Below are 14,938 nucleotides of genomic sequence, written 5' to 3'. Positions count from 1 at the left end.
GTGGGCGGGGCCGGGGCCCGGGCCCTCGTGCCGCGGGTTGCCGTTCGCCTTGCGTCTCTGACTACGTCACCACGTCGCGGCCATGTGACTGCCGTGACGAGGCTGAGGCGGCACCCAGAGGGCGGGGCGCCCGCAGGACACGCCCCCGAGTTCCGCGTTCCGCCCCGCGCAGTGCCTGACGCGTCTCCGTGCGGGCCGCGCGAGCGACGTTTTACGTAACGCAGGGCGAAGGGGGGCACGCGCACGGTACGTGGGGGAGGCGGAGCCGGAGCTCGGCGGTAGCGGCGGCAGGTGAGTGACACTGGCCCGGTTCGGCCTGGCTTTACATACCCTGCGCGATCCCTGGGAGCTCCCTGCCGCCGAGCCCCGGGGAGAGTCCCGCCCGGGCGGCAATGGAAAACCGTTATCCCCCACCCCCTGGCCTGCAGGGAGTGCGCGCCCCCCCCCCCGCCGTCCTGTGAGATGGGGCCGTCCGCGCAGCGCCCCCCCACCCCCCCGCCGTCCTGTGAGATGGGGCCGTCCGCGCAGCGCCCCCCCGCCGTCCTGTGAGATGGGGCCGTCCGCGCAGCGCCCCCCCGGCCGTCCTGTGAGATGGGGCCGTCCGCGCAGCGCCCCCCCCCACCCCCGGCCGTCCTGTGAGATGGGGCCGTCCGCGCAGCGCCCCCCCGCCGTCCTGTGAGATGGGGCCGTCCGCGCAGCGCCCCCCCGCCGTCCTGTGAGATGGGGCCGTCCGCGCAGCGCCCCCCCCGGCCGTCCTGTGAGATGGGGCCGTCCGCGCAGCGCCCCCCCCACCCCCCCGCCGTCCTGTGAGATGGGGCCGTCCGCGCAGCGCCCCCCCGCCGTCCTGTGAGATGGGGCCGTCCGCGCAGCGCCCCCCCCCACCCCACCTCCCGGCCGTCCTGTGAGATGGGGCCGTCCGCGCAGCGCCCCCCCCCCACCCCCGGCCGTCCTGTGAGATGGGGCCGTCCGCGCAGCGCCCCCCCGGCCGTCCTGTGAGATGGGGCCGTCCGCGCAGCGCCCCCCCGGCCGTCCTGTGAGATGGGGCCGTCCGCGCAGCGCCCCCCCGCCGTCCTGTGAGATGGGGCCGTCCGCGCAGCGCCCCCCCGGCCGTCCTGTGAGATGGGGCCGTCCGCGCAGCGCCCCCCCGGCCGTCCTGTGAGATGGGGCCGTCCGCGCAGCGCCCCCCCCACCCCACCCCCCGGCCGTCCTGTGAGATGGGGCCGTCCGCGCAGCGCCCCCCCCCCACCCCCGGCCGTCCTGTGAGATGGGGCCGTCCGCGCAGCACCCCCCCGGCCGTCCTGTGAGATGGGGCCGTCCGCGCAGCGCCCCCCCGGCCGTCCTGTGAGATGGGGCCGTCCGCGCAGCGCCCCCCCCACCCCACCCCCCGGCCGTCCTGTGAGATGGGGCCGTCCGCGCAGCGCCCCCCCCCACCCCACCTCCGGCCGTCCTGTGAGATGGGGCCGTCCGCGCAGCGCCCCCCCGGCCGTCCTGTGAGATGGGGTCGTCCGCGCAGCGCCCCCCCCCACCCCACCGGCCGTCCTGTGAGATGGGGCCGTCCGCGCAGCGCCCCCCCCCACCCTACCCCCCCCGGCCGTCCTGTGAGATGGGGCCGTCCGCGCAGCGCCCCCCCCCACCCCACCCCACCGGCCGTCCTGTGAGATGGGGCCGTCCGCGCAGCGCCCCCCCCCCACCCCACCCCACCGGCCGTCCTGTGAGATGGGGCCGTCCGCGCAGCGCCCCCACCCCACCCCACCCCCGGCCGTCCTGTGAGATGGGGCCGTCCGCGCAGCGCCCCCCCCCACCCCACCCCCGGCCGTCCTGTGAGATGGGGCCGTCCGCGCAGCGCCCCCCCACCCCCCCGGCCGTCCTGTGAGATGGGGCCGTCCGCGCAGCGCCCCCCCACCCCCCGGCCGTCCTGTGAGATGGGGCCGTCCGCGCAGCCCCCCCCCCCACCCCCCCCACCCCCGGCCGTCCTGTGAGATGGGGCCGTCCGCGCAGCGCCCCCCCCCCACCCCCCCCCACCCCCGGCCGTCCTGTGAGATGGGGCCGTCCGCGCAGCGCCCCCCCCCACCCCACCCCCGGCCGTCCTGTGAGATGGGGCCGTCCGCGCAGCGCCCCCCCCCACCCCACCCCCGGCCGTCCTGTGAGATGGGGCCGTCCGCGCAGCGCCCCCCCCCCACCCCCGGCCGTCCTGTGAGATGGGGCCGTCCGCGCAGCGCCCCCCCCCCTCCCCCGGCCGTCCTGTGAGATGGGGCCGTCCGCGCAGCCCCCCCCCCCCCCCACCCCCGGCCGTCCTGTGAGATGGGGCTGTCCGCGCAGCGCCCCCGCGCCGTCCTGTGAGATGGGGCCGTCCGCGCAGCGCCCCCCCCACCCCACCCCCCCACCGTCCTGTGAGATGGGGCCGTCCGCGCAGCGCCCCCACCCCACCCCCCGGCCGTCCTGTGAGATGGGGCCGTCCGCGCAGCGCCCCCCCGGCCGTCCTGTGAGATGGGGCCGTCCGCGCAGCGCCCCCACCCCACCCCCCGGCCGTCCTGTGAGATGGGGCCGTCCGCGCAGCGCCCCCCCCCACCCCACCCCCGGCCGTCCTGTGAGATGGGGCCGTCCGCGCAGCGCCCCCCCCCACCCCACCTCCGGCCGTCCTGTGAGATGGGGCCGTCCGCGCAGCGCCCCCCCGCCGTCCTGTGAGATGGGGCCGTCCGCGCAGAACGCCCCCCCCCCCGCCCCGATTGGAGACTCCCTCCCCTTGCTCCCTCCTCGCTGCTCCCCACGTGGGCCCTGCACTGCGGCCCCACTGAGGGGTTCCCGTGTCGCAGTGGGTCCCCCCCGCTCTCTGGCCTGTGCAGTGCCTGGCGCTGGGCCATTCTGGGCCACTCCCCGTCCCAACACCCCACAAACCCCTTCCCCATGGCGCCGCCGGCTCCCAGCGCTCTGCGCAGCCCCGGGCTCCGCGTGGGAGATACTGGAGGGTCCCGGTCTGGGCCCATTCGGCCTGGTTTCCCCTCTTCTGCTGCGCTGCGCGGGCCCAGTCGGCTCGCCCAGCCCGCGCTGCGTGGATCAGAGCAGCGGGGTCACGGCTCCCCCTCCCGCCCCCATGCGGGCGTCCAGCTATGGCCCCGCGTCCCATTTCAGGGAACGGACACCTGCACTGGTGCTGCTGCCGAGCCCTTGAAACCAGGCTGATGCCCTGGGGCAGGGCCCCTCCTGCCTTTGGCTGTTCTGTTGTGTGCGGTGCAGAGGATGCTCTTACCTGTCCTGCCCCTGGGATGCCTCAGTGATTACACACGCTGCAGAGAATGGGTTGCAAGCACCTGAGTCCACTCTGGGCCGTAGAGTGGTTTCCCCTGATAGCATGGCACTGTTCTAGGAGCCATTGCTGAGAGGAAAGGGATTGCTGATCTCTCCTGGGGTTCTGGCAGGGTCCCTGTGTTCACAACAATATGTTTCCCTTGTTTAGTGCTTAGAGCAGAGCTCTGAGACCGGCGACTCTGGGGTAGAACCCCAGCTTTTCACTGACTTGCAGCATGACCTTGGGCTGGTCCCTTTTCCTCGTGCTGCTATTGCCCATGAGTAAAATGGGCAGAATGTGCTTCCCTGACTGGTTTCCAGGGGCTTGTGAGAAGTAATTGTAGTTTGTACAACATTGTACTATGAAAATCTGGTTGTTGAGGTAAAAGTTCCTCATCCGACCCTGCTGGTGGTGGAGGACAGGAGCCTGCACTCTGTGGGTATCAGCATGAGATCCCTGCAGGGTGTGGACCCTTGGAGCTATCTTGGGAAAGCAGCCAACTATGCAGCCTGATCTGGGCTGTTCCTGGAGGGCCTCTGAGACAATCATTCCAGCAGTTGGGTTCCACAGGGAGCGTGCAAGGGTGACACCAGCTAGAGATCCCAGTGACAGTGTCACCACCCTGTCTAGAAACTTCTGTGGCTGAAGCTTGTGAGCAAAGCTGAACAGGGTTGCTTCAAACTATGCCTGGTGCTGCTGGTCATTGCCAGGGCATGATTTGAACTGGGCCATTAGGCCAGAACAGGGTGTTACATGGAAGGAATGTGCTAATTAAGTCCTATAATTCTTTCTCTTCTCCACCCAGGCACCTTCTGGTGAGTCAGGGCGGTGGTGGGTAGGCTGGCTGGGCTGACTGGTTAGTTTGCCACGTGGGATTCCTGGGTTTGGTGCATGAGGGGGCTGACATTCTGGGGAGTTAGGCGACTGATCAGCAAGGCTTGGCCCATAGGAGAAGAAGGCAGCAGCAGGGATAGGCAGAGAGTGTCTTCTATGGGGAGCAGGGTTTACTGGGGCGGCATTCCATGCAGCACAGAGGATGCTCTTAGCAGTGCCTGATACAGTGGTGCTGAGCCAGCAGCCAGAGCCTCCAGTGTGCTGTGGGAAGTAGCGGGAAGCCAAGCGGGGCTGGAGGGTTGTCTGAAAGGGGAAGGGAGGGCTCTTCTGCTTCCCCAGCTGTCCTGTGGTTGGGAATGACTCCTCCTGCAGAGCTGGGCTTGGTGCCCCCACCTATTGCCTGTCACTGTGTATCAGAGGGTCAGGACAGGGCAGTAGGTGGATGGGAATTGCCCTCTCCCCCCACCCCAGTGATTCAGCGGGAGAAGCTCTCTATGGAGTGGGAATTGAGCCGTGTCCCAGCATGATGCAAAGAATGCTGTGCACCTGGAGGTGCCATCTCTCAGATGAGATGTAACACTGAGACACTGACTTTGGTTTTAGTCACAGTCACCTGGCAAGTTCCAATTTGGATAATCATATTTAGCCTCCTTTCATTCTCACTGCAGGATTACTTCACTTCCTGTCCTAAAGTCCATTGTAGTGCTGCCATGTGTCAAACAGCTGCCAAGCCCCACCCCAGAGAGGCTGTGTTCAGTGGTGGAAGAAATGTTTCTGGGTGTAGCTAGTAAAGTGCTCAGGGATCCCTCAGGATAGAGGTGCTGAGTGGTGATATCCTTATCAGTCAGGAGGGGGTCCCTCACTCCATTTGCTGCTCTCCTGCTCTGGACACTCACCGGCCTTATGCAGTACCTCTGTGAGCCTGCACTGATCTGAATTGCAGGCCTAGGCTGAAAATGCAGGGACCAGGAGGGTAGCGAGCCCACTTCCCAGCTGTTTGCGCTGTACCAGTGTGAGGCAGGAGCTGAGGATTCAGATCTGCTGATTCCCAAACCCTGCACTGTGAGCAGTGTGTCCTCAGCTTGAACTCTGCCCTCTCAGATCCAGCGCCTCACTGCTCCTGGGCCTCAGGAGACCCTCTGTGCGTTGACGTCTCGCTACCTGATTTGCCTGACTCTGTTTTTTCTTTCCTCCCCTAGCACTGGTGGCATGTGAGGGGCTCTCTTGCCAAGAAGGCAGCTCACAGCTCAGGGGCCCTCACAGGGGCAGAGGCACTGTCCTTTTCCGCAAGGACTCCAGCATGGGTGGATGCCAGAGGTCTCTGGAATGATATTTATTACAGGCGGCAGGAGAGGCTCCGAACTGGTGGTGGCAAAGACAGTAGCTCCGCACGTGGCAGGCTCCTAGAAATACCGATTTTTCCAGAGGTCCTCCAATGCGGAATCAGGAATGGACCCCACCTCACCCCTATGAAAAGACCTCTCCTTGTTCCTTCTTCAACAAGCCAAAGGGAATTCCACTGTCTGGCTGCGCAGGAGTCATCCTGCAACAAGACTTGTTTGGTGGGCCACAGGGGGAATCCCCGTTCACACAGCTGCCTTGTTACAGTGCCACTCACAAACCCTCTAAGAACCCACGCTCCATGTTCCAGCCACGCTGAGCCCCAGAGACCAAGCTGCTCAGTCTCGTCTGGTTCCCTCGCATTCCTCCTCCCGTGGGCTGCTAGGAAAGGATGTGAACTTTGGAATGGAGTCTGTGACCTGCTGGGGACTCGGAGCATGCATGGGACTGTTGCTGTTTAGCAGGAGGACTGGCTGATCGCTGTGGACAGCCCTTCTCTCCTGGCCCCAGGGTCGCAGGGCGTTGGCCTTGCCTGGACCCTCCATCATGTTCCTCCTGCTCCCCTTTGACAGCCTGGTTGTTAACCTGCTGGGGATCTCCCTGACCGTCCTCTTCACACTGCTTCTGGTTTTCATCATTGTGCCAGCCATTTTTGGGGTTTCCTTTGGCATCCGCAGGATTTATATGAAAACACTCTTAAAGATTTTCCGGGTGAGTCATGCTTCCAGGATGTACTGTGCAGGAGCTCGGGTGCCCTGACCACTGTCCATGTGCCTGGGGGAGATCCCTGCCAGGGGCATGTGCCTTCAAATAGAGGGTGTCCCTGGATGGTGGTGGTGTGGGTTGCTGAATGAGAGTTGGGCTGTTGGTGATGCAAGTGTTGGTGCTAGAAACCTCTGGGGGGGTCTTTGGAGTGACTCAGGCATCTTAGCCACACTCTGTTATTGAGCCAGCTCCAGCTCCATAGAGCTGTGCTTGTAGGTCATTCCAAAATGCCCCCATGCTGAGGACAAAGGCCTTGTAAACAAGTGCTGCAGAGACTGTATTGTCACTGGCTGACAGCAGCAGAGCCCCTCTGGAGAGAAAAAAGAACAGGAGGACTTGTGGCACGTTAGAAACTAACAAATTTATGTGAGCATAAGCTCTCGTGAGCTACAGCTCACTTCATCGGATGCTTCATCTTAGCTGTAGCCCACGAAAGCTTATGCTCAAATAAATTGGTTAGTCTCGAAGGTGCCACAAGTCCTCCTTTCCTTTTTGCAGATACAGACTAACATGGCTGCTACTCTGAAACCTCTGGAGAGAGACGCCTGAGTCTCACACATGGCAGACCCAAGCAAGGGCAGATTTCAGCACCTCTCAAGAACAGCCCCGTGGTGGGAGGAGACCAAGGGGAACAGGGCCTGCGGGCGGGGTGAGGAGCAGGCACCTCGTTCCTGGGGTTGGGGAGGGCTGTTCACCTGGGGCAGCAGAAACAGCATCTCTTCTTTAACACAAGTTTGGGTGAAGGAAGCTGGGTGTCAGCTGGGCTCTCTGCCCTACAGGGTCCCTGGCCACATGCTCTGCCCCTTGTGGTCAGTGTGTTCTGTGCTGCCCTCTGCCCATTGACCCAAGGAAACTTGCCTGGCACTGGGACCTGTTGCCAGCTGTAGAGCCAGTGTGGAACTGGCTGGCTGGGGCTGTTTCCAGAAGTCCTCTCTGGACCTCTGACCTCTGAGGGGCAGCCAGGAGCCCTCACGGCACTTCTTGGCTCAGAGAAGCCAAGTGGAATTTTCCAGTCTGTTCCTGCCTGCCCTTGACAGTCTGATCTCCTGGGCTGCCTTAAAGCTGGGCCTCCCCCGAGACAGGGTCCATGCAGGCCCAGGACTCTGCTGAGTTCCCAGGAGGTGGGGCTGGAGGAGGCCAAGGCCGCAGGAGAATGATGCTGTGTCCTCTACACTCAGTAGTGAAGTTCCATGGAGGGAACTGGAGTGCAGTGTGGCAATGCTCATGCCCAGCCATTGGTGTCTATAATAGGAAGGAGGGTGCTGCCTGAGGTGATGGGTCTCAGGCCTGGCCGACATGCTTAGCTCTGCAAGCTTTGGGGACAGCTAGGTCATTCTCCCAAGTCAGACTGTTGGTCTGTCCAAGTTCAGCCACTTCTGTACTCGCCTCTGGCAGTAGCGGTGCTCCATGATGTACCTAGCCAGTTGTGTGGGAGGTTTCAGGGGAGACTCCTAGCCCAAGAGGCAGTGTTTCCTCTGACCTCTGGCAAAGCATGGGGCATGGCCAGGATTTAGCTCTTGGAGATTGGAGACTACCCTAGGACATGTCTGCCTGGCTGTGAAGGAGCTCTCATCAGCCTTTCAGGGCTTAGGGCTGGCTCAGTGCTGCCAGCAAAGCAGGTGTGATCAGAACTCTGCAAGGGCCCTTTCCCCCAAAACCTTGGTAACAGGGACTGACCTCAGACAGGAACCTGTCCAAAGGCTGCCAGGACACCAATTCCGGCCTCGCTCCCCTGCTGGGAGACACTGGGGCTGGAGTAGGTGTGCACATTTTGTTCTCCTTAAGAGTTTGTTTTCAAGGCCCAAATTAAGAAGGCAGGTGTGATACGGACAAGTTTGATAGAATTCTGGTTTTAATTTCTCTAACTTTGGCAAATGATAGCAATGTTTATTTTTAAGCATTTTTTATTTTTATCCATTTAATTTTTCACTGTTGTGGGAAATTGGGGGGGGTGGGCAGACAGTTATATAATGACAGTAGACATTGAGATTCATAAAGTTCAAGCTTTATAATGGTTAAAACACAAACTTGTCAATATCACAAGTCAGAGTTCACAAAGTAAATCTCTGTAAGTTAAACTCTGATAGGTTCTCAAGCAGCCTTTTTCCCTTTGCTTAGCTGTACATTTTGATCGTTATCGATGGAATTATTTTTTTCTGTGGTTTGCATGTGTATGGTGAAATAGACATTTAGAGAAAAATCTAACCCTTCCCAGCCTAGCCATCGAGAAGGTTCCGTGGAGGGCGGGCAGGCTGGCTGGAAATCCAACCTGTGTGTTTGTTTATCTGGTGCCCTTGGGGAGCAGCTGAGGGGGGAGATTTCTGTGAATAAGGGTGATCTGGGCATTGATTCTGGCTGTTGCTGCCAGATAGCTGCCTGGAGGCTGCTCAGGGCTGCTGTTTGTGAGCAATAGTGCACAGAGAAGTAGCAGCAGCTGTTAGCCAAGTGGGAGAAGGGAGGGGTCCCAGCCCTTCACACGATTGGCCTGCTGGTTCCATCAGCAACCTTGAAATGCAGCCTCTGATTCCATGAGGGAGGAAAAGAGAATCGGAAAATAGTGCTGGGTTAGTCACCTGATCACCCTGTGCTGGAGTCCCCTGCCAAGGGGCAAGAACAAGTGATCAGGGTCCATAAGGAGTCCAGCCAATGGCACCCATGTGAGGGAACAGCAAAGTGCCATGGGACTGCCTGAAAGCCGCAGAGCGTGCTCTGGGGCTGGGGAGAGGTGTTCCATAACGCCCTCCCCCAGCCCTGGGGTAGTTGTTGCTCTTCTCTGAAGTTCCTCTGCTCTGTCTGTATCTCTCAGGTGACATGGTGCCCAGAATGGAATGCAGATGCCTGCACAACGGTCTCTCCCAGTGGGGCTCTCCCCCAGCTCCAGCCCATGCACCATCCTCATTAGTAGCCAGGTCCCGCAGCAGACAGCTGTCCTGGCTGGTTGCCTGTGTAGGCTAGTGGACTTTCCCAGCCCAATCCCCATTCTCTCCTCTCTGTAAGCTCTGACCTCCCATCAGTGCTGTGCTGAGAACCCCTCTTCGAGCTGCTGGAATGAGCCCTACCTCTGCCCCCACAGCCAGGGACTTGAAGCCTGGGGGGTTGGAAGGCCTGCTTATCTAGTGTCTCTTTCAGTGGGCGACGCTGAGGATAGAGCGTGGTGCCAAGGAGAAGAACCACCCACTGTACAAGCCCTATGTAAATGGTGAGAGCCTGCCGTCCCCTCCCATCAGCAGCTCCATGTCTGTGTGTGCATGTGGGAGGTCCTTGTCATGGGTGGGTGGGAATGCCTTATCTCTGGGCAAGGGAGATATGTAGGGCACACCTGGTTGTGGGTGTCCCATGTCTAGGACAGGGCCCAGGGCTGGCCCCACCTGCAGGCAGGAGGAGGGAGGGAGGGACCGGGGCTGGCCCCACCTGCAGGCAGGGGGCGGGCCTGTCAGGCTGCCATCGCTGGAACACGTGGCCGTGTTGCAGGTATCATTGCAAAGGAGCCCACATCCCTGGAGGAGGAGATTAAAGAGATCCGTCGGAGCGGCAGCAGCAAAGCCCTGGACACACCTGAGTTTGAGCTCTCTGACATCTTCTACTTCTGCCGCAAGGGCATTGAGACCATCATGGACGACGAGGTGACCAAGCGGTTCTCAGCTGAGGAGCTGGAGTCTTGGAACCTGCTCAGCCGGACCAATTACAACTTCCAGTACATCAGCCTGCGCCTCACTGTGCTGTGGGGGCTGGGTGTGCTCATCCGGTACTGCTTCCTGCTGCCACTCAGGTGAGGAGCTGCTCCTGGCAACGGCCTCCCTGCAGGGCACCCCTGGCACTGCACTGGCTGGCACGTTGGCTGCTTCCAGTCGTCTTGCCTACAACAAGAGAGGGGCCAAGGGCTGATGGTTAGAGCCAGGGGCTGGGACTTGAGGCTCCTGCCTCTGTCTTCAGCCCTGGGAAAAGAGTGTGGTCTGGTAGTTAGATCAGTGGCGGGGAGCCAGGGTAGTGGGAGCTGGGGTGGGGGATCTCAAGATGGCCACGTACATTCCCATGGGCCCATCCTCTCTGCAGCAGTCCCAGCTGGCTCAGGGGAGCCAGAGGTGCTGGGTCCTCCTGGCAGCACAAGGACACAGAGAGACACCCACCCTGCAGCAGGTCCATTGAGAGACTGCTGCCTGGCAGGCAGGAGCAGGGCTTCACACCCACGGGGCTGCATGGAATTTGTTCACTGGCCTGTAACATCCCTCTCCCTCCTGCAGGATTGCCCTGGCCTTCACAGGCATCAGCTTGTTGGTGGTTGGCACCACAGTGGTGGGATATTTGCCCAGTGGAAGGTGAGTTGGCCCTTCACTGAACATGGAGGAGTATGGATGGAGGGGCAGGAAGGGGAGTCTCCCCCTCTACATTCCAGCCACTGTCGAGATGTATGTCTGTGGGTGAAGGGCCAAGGTGACTGGCACCTGCCTCCCTGGGGGGACGGACACAGCAGGATCTATGCCACAACTTTGCCTCTGTGGCAAACCTCACAGCCCTGAACTCTACAAAGGAGCAAAACACAAAGCCCAGCTCAGATGAGCAAAGTGTCACTCTCAGTTCGTGGGTTTCTCTCTCAGCTTGTGACTAGCTTGGAAAGGGGTTGGGCTGGACTGATGGATGGGATGGGAGCCAGCCTGCATGGTGTCCCAGTTGGGCTGGGTTAGTACAGTTACAAACACCTCTGCCCTTCACATGCTCCATGAGGGGAGGGGAAGTTGTTGTACACTCTTTTGTAGGGTACACAGTCAGGTCAGCCTTGTCACTCCCCCACCCTGTATTCCCAAGCTCCCCCAGCCCAGTAAACGCACCAGCTCACCATGTGGCCCTTGCAGCAGCTCCTGGCTCAGGGTAGGGCACTCCAGCATGGGTGGCTTGTGGGGCTGTCTGTGGTAACAATCTCTGTTCTGCCTCTGCAGGTGGAAGGAGTTCCTGAGCAAACACGTTCACCTGATGTGTTACCGAATCTGTGTGCGTGCCCTTACCGCCATCATCACCTACCATGACCAGTAAGGGGCAGCACCGTCTCCCAGCCTGCCTTGCCGTGCTCTTCCCTGGCTCAGGCTGGGCTCCCGCATCCCTTGTCACCCCATTTTGGTTTTGTGTTGTATTTAGGGAAAACAGACCCCGAAATGGAGGCATCTGCGTGGCTAATCATACCTCCCCCATTGACGTAATCATCCTGGCCAGCGATGGCTACTACGCTATGGTAAGGGCTGCTCCCTCTATCCCCAGAGAGGCCTTTGCCCTGAGCAGGTCGCTGTGCTGCTGTACGATGGAGCCGGTGCTCTTCTGCCTGGGGGGAGGAAGGTGTTCTGAGGCTTAGGGAGTTTGCAAAGTGTGTGGACCTGAATGGGCTTGTCTGGGGCCCTGAGCCTGGATACACAGCCCCTCTCACATCTGGTTGATTCCCCGCAGTGGTTCAGCAGCCTCTGGGCACCCCAGTTGCAAAGGCCAGTGCTTCTTTGGTGTGGGGACGCAGGACTTCCAGAGGCCCCAGGACATTTGCCATTAGTGCTGTGGGCTTTGCTGGCTGTGGAAAGGGCAGGTCGCAGTCTCAGCCTGGCCACCCTGAGCATAAAGTGTATGATGAGGATCTGGGCTCCTCCCAGACGCTCCACTCTGGCAACTTTGGCACATCACCCCTCAGGTGTGACCTTCCCCTAACAGCCACCTGGGAGGGGCAGGGCTGTCTCTCCAGCCCTCTGCTGGGAAGGGGACAGAGGGGGAAATCTGTCTAGTTATGAGGCTAGGAGCTGCCTGGTGACTCCTGCCGGCCAAGGCAAAGACTTTAACCTGCATCTTCCTCTGGCTCAGGTGGGTCAGATCCATGGCGGGCTCATGGGCGTGATCCAGAGGGCCGTGGTGAAGGCGTGTCCCCATGTCTGGTTCGAACGCTCTGAGGTCAAGGATCGCCATCTTGTGGCCAAAAGGTAGGACAGCAGTCAATAGCTTTCTCTCAGGCAGGGGAAGGGAGGGCCTGCTGGAGACAGTGGGTTCTCCGCAACTCCATACAGGCATGGCTGGGGAGGGTGAGCCAGGGCTGTCTGGCTCCAGGGGAGGAGGAACCTGCTTCCTGTCAGGGTTCTGGTTGTCCCAGCTGGCTCTTGGGAGCCTGGGAGCTGTCCCGTCCCAGGGGCATTACATGCACCCAGCGAGTGCATCCTAACTGAAGGTTAATGGGTGCGCACTGTATGTTCAGGGCTGCTGGGTGCAGAACCAGCAGGGCGCCCCAGGGAGCTGTGCCAGTCAGTGACTCTCTTTTCCCTGCAGGCTGACAGAGCATGTCCAGGACAAGAGCAAACTGCCCATCCTCATCTTCCCAGAAGGTGAGCTGCAGGCCAGGCCACACTGACCCATGGCGGGTTGTGAAGTATGCCGTATGGCTGATGCCAGCATGTGTGTCATCCCCTCTCCTCTGGGGCAAGGCAAGGGGGGCCTGCATCCTCAATGTTGCCAGAGCTCTGAGGCTGTCCCTCAGGTCAGGGCTGAGCCAAGTGAGCCCACAACAGTGCTGGGCACTGACTGCCATGGTGGGGGGACCCCAGGGCACCTTCCTCGCGTTCCCAGCCAGGACTCTGGCATATGCTCGCAGAGGGAGGCTGAGGCAGCTGCACTCATCTCTTTACAGGCACCTGCATCAACAACACGTCTGTGATGATGTTCAAGAAGGGAAGCTTTGAAATTGGAGCCACAGTCTACCCGGTAGCCATCAAGGTGCAAGCAGCTCCCAGCCTGGGGCAGACAGCAGTGCCCCTCTGGGAGGTTGGCTGCATTGAGCCCATCCTGCTAGGGCCGCTTATGGAAGGCGGGAACAGGGGTGCTATAGAACAAGGCCCTTCCCAGTGGCCGTGCGGGAAACTGGAGGGGCATAGACCCAGCTTCCCTGCAGCAGGGCCCCAAAGCTGTGAAGCCCCGTTTGGCGTGAGGGGCTGTTCTCCGCTTTGAGTAGTGGGCAGTAGGGAGATGGTCCTGCATCTCTGGGGCTCATCTCATGAACCTGTGCTGTGGGTGTGGGGAAGCAGAGATCTGGCCATGCTTGTAGGCTGGGGGAGCCTGACAGGCCTTGCCCGTGGTGATGCCCCGGCCAGCCCTGCTGTGGGTCTCAATCTCATGGGCTCTCTCGCCCTCTGCAGTATGACCCGCAGTTTGGAGATGCCTTTTGGAACAGCAGCAAGTACGGAATGGTGACCTACCTGCTGAGGATGATGACCAGCTGGGCCATCGTCTGCAGCGTCTGGTACCTGCCACCCATGACCAGGGAGGTGAGTGAGGGGGCTGTGCCAGGCCTGTGGAGGAGCTGCCGAGGGCTGGGTCCCTTGCTCGTACTAAACAGCTCTGCTCTCCCACAGCCTGAAGAGGATGCTGTCCAGTTTGCCAACCGGGTGAAGTCAGCAATTGCCAGGCAGGGAGGCCTTGTGGATCTGCTGTGGTGAGTCAGAACCAGAACTTCCCCTCCCAGTGCTGGGTCCAAGGCCTCAGAGGTACCTGGCTTACCCTGCTCCCAGGCTCCAGCCCACAGGAGGGAGGGCCAGCTGCCAGAGCCAGCCTTCTGGCTGCCTGGTTCAGGAGGGCTGTGGTTGTGAGGCAGGCAGCAACTCCTAGGTGCAGTACGTGTCCATAGGCAGAGTGTGGGGGCTGAGGGCACACAAAACCCCACTGAACCGTGCAGGGGAACGGTGGAGTTTTCTGGGGGATCCTGGAGAGGCAGGGCTGTCGGGTGCTTGGAGCAGTGCACAGAGCCCTGCCTGGAGGTGTGTAGGCCTCAGATCCATGCTGTAGAGAAGCATGTGCTGAGCATGCCCCGGCAGGGCCCTCTGGAGCCTGCAGCTGCACGTGCAGCCTAGACCAGCTGCCTCTTGCTCATGCTGTGTGGGCCTTGCTCTCGAATGCCAGCTTGCGGTGGGACACCCTGCTTCTAAACAAACTCTCCCCTGGGTGCTGTCCTGGAATAGCAAGCCAGGCAGGTGTCCTTTCCCGATCACTGGGGCTTCAGAGGCTGAGAATGAAAGTCCATCAGCCAGGCTCCTGTATTGCAGCCAATGGCTGAGCAGGTTGGTCCCTCTGCTGCCGGGGGGTCGGGTGGCTGAGCACGGCCAGGAGCCCGGGACTTCTGAGTTCTGGCCCTGGCTCACCAAGTCACGGGAAAATGAGGACAGTGCTCCCATCCCAGGTGTGTGAGAGCTGGTCAGGGCAGCCCCAGCACCAACAGGGCTCGGGGAAAGGTACTGTGAGTCCAGGGCAGCCCTCCCCCACAGCCTGTCTGATCGCTCGACTCTCCGCAGGGATGGGGGCCTGAAGAGGGAGAAAGTGAAGGACACGTTCAAGGAGGAGCAGCAGAAACTCTACAGCAAGACGATTGTTGGCAACCATGAGGACCGGAGCCGCTCCTGAGCTCTCTGCCTGCACGCTGCCCCCGGGCCCATCTGGAGTGCTCTGCCTCCAGCGCTGCCCCGGGCCCCTTTGGAGCCACGTTGTATCCTGGGACTCAGGCTGCTCCAGAGCTGCTCAGCCCACTCCTCCATCCTCTGGCTCTGCCCCAGAGACACTGTGCTGCCTGGAGCCTGCAGGCCCCGAGTGGCTGCTGGCAAAGATGCCTTCTTGTTACTGTTACAGCTCAGCCCGTTGCAGGGCCAGCATTAAATGGAACACTGACAGCTGTGCCGTGGTCTGTGGGGCCTAGTGGGAGGGGCTGGG

At 61.3% G+C, this 14,938-nt stretch overlaps 1 protein-coding gene across 4 annotated transcripts; it reads left to right on the top strand.

The window, feature by feature from the left end:
* The first annotated feature begins 177 nt into the window (after positions 1–177).
* GPAT4 (glycerol-3-phosphate acyltransferase 4) lies at positions 178–14,898 on the top strand. Of its 4 annotated transcripts, none has more exons than XM_073324812.1 (13): positions 180–291; positions 5,320–6,172; positions 9,356–9,425; positions 9,698–9,995; positions 10,468–10,542; positions 11,161–11,250; positions 11,357–11,450; positions 12,059–12,174; positions 12,515–12,570; positions 12,873–12,946; positions 13,378–13,506; positions 13,594–13,673; positions 14,527–14,898. In XM_073324812.1, the coding sequence occupies exons 2-13, from the start codon at positions 6,008–6,010 to the stop codon at positions 14,633–14,635; spliced, it is 1,356 nt and encodes a 451-aa protein (XP_073180913.1). In that variant the 5' UTR covers positions 180–291; positions 5,320–6,007; the 3' UTR covers positions 14,636–14,898. The 4 variants fall into 4 exon arrangements, with proteins under 4 accessions (XP_073180910.1, XP_073180913.1, XP_073180912.1 ...); XM_073324811.1 differs by having other exon boundaries at positions 183–291; positions 12,873–12,958; XM_073324809.1 differs by having other exon boundaries at positions 178–291; positions 12,873–12,958; positions 13,378–13,673.
* Positions 14,899–14,938: the final 40 nt, after the last annotated feature.

The sequence above is a fragment of the Lepidochelys kempii genome, chromosome 26, assembly GCF_965140265.1.
Source record: "Lepidochelys kempii isolate rLepKem1 chromosome 26, rLepKem1.hap2, whole genome shotgun sequence".
Lineage (NCBI taxonomy): Eukaryota > Metazoa > Chordata > Testudines > Cheloniidae > Lepidochelys > Lepidochelys kempii.
This window is presented reverse-complemented; position numbering and strand designations above follow the sequence as displayed.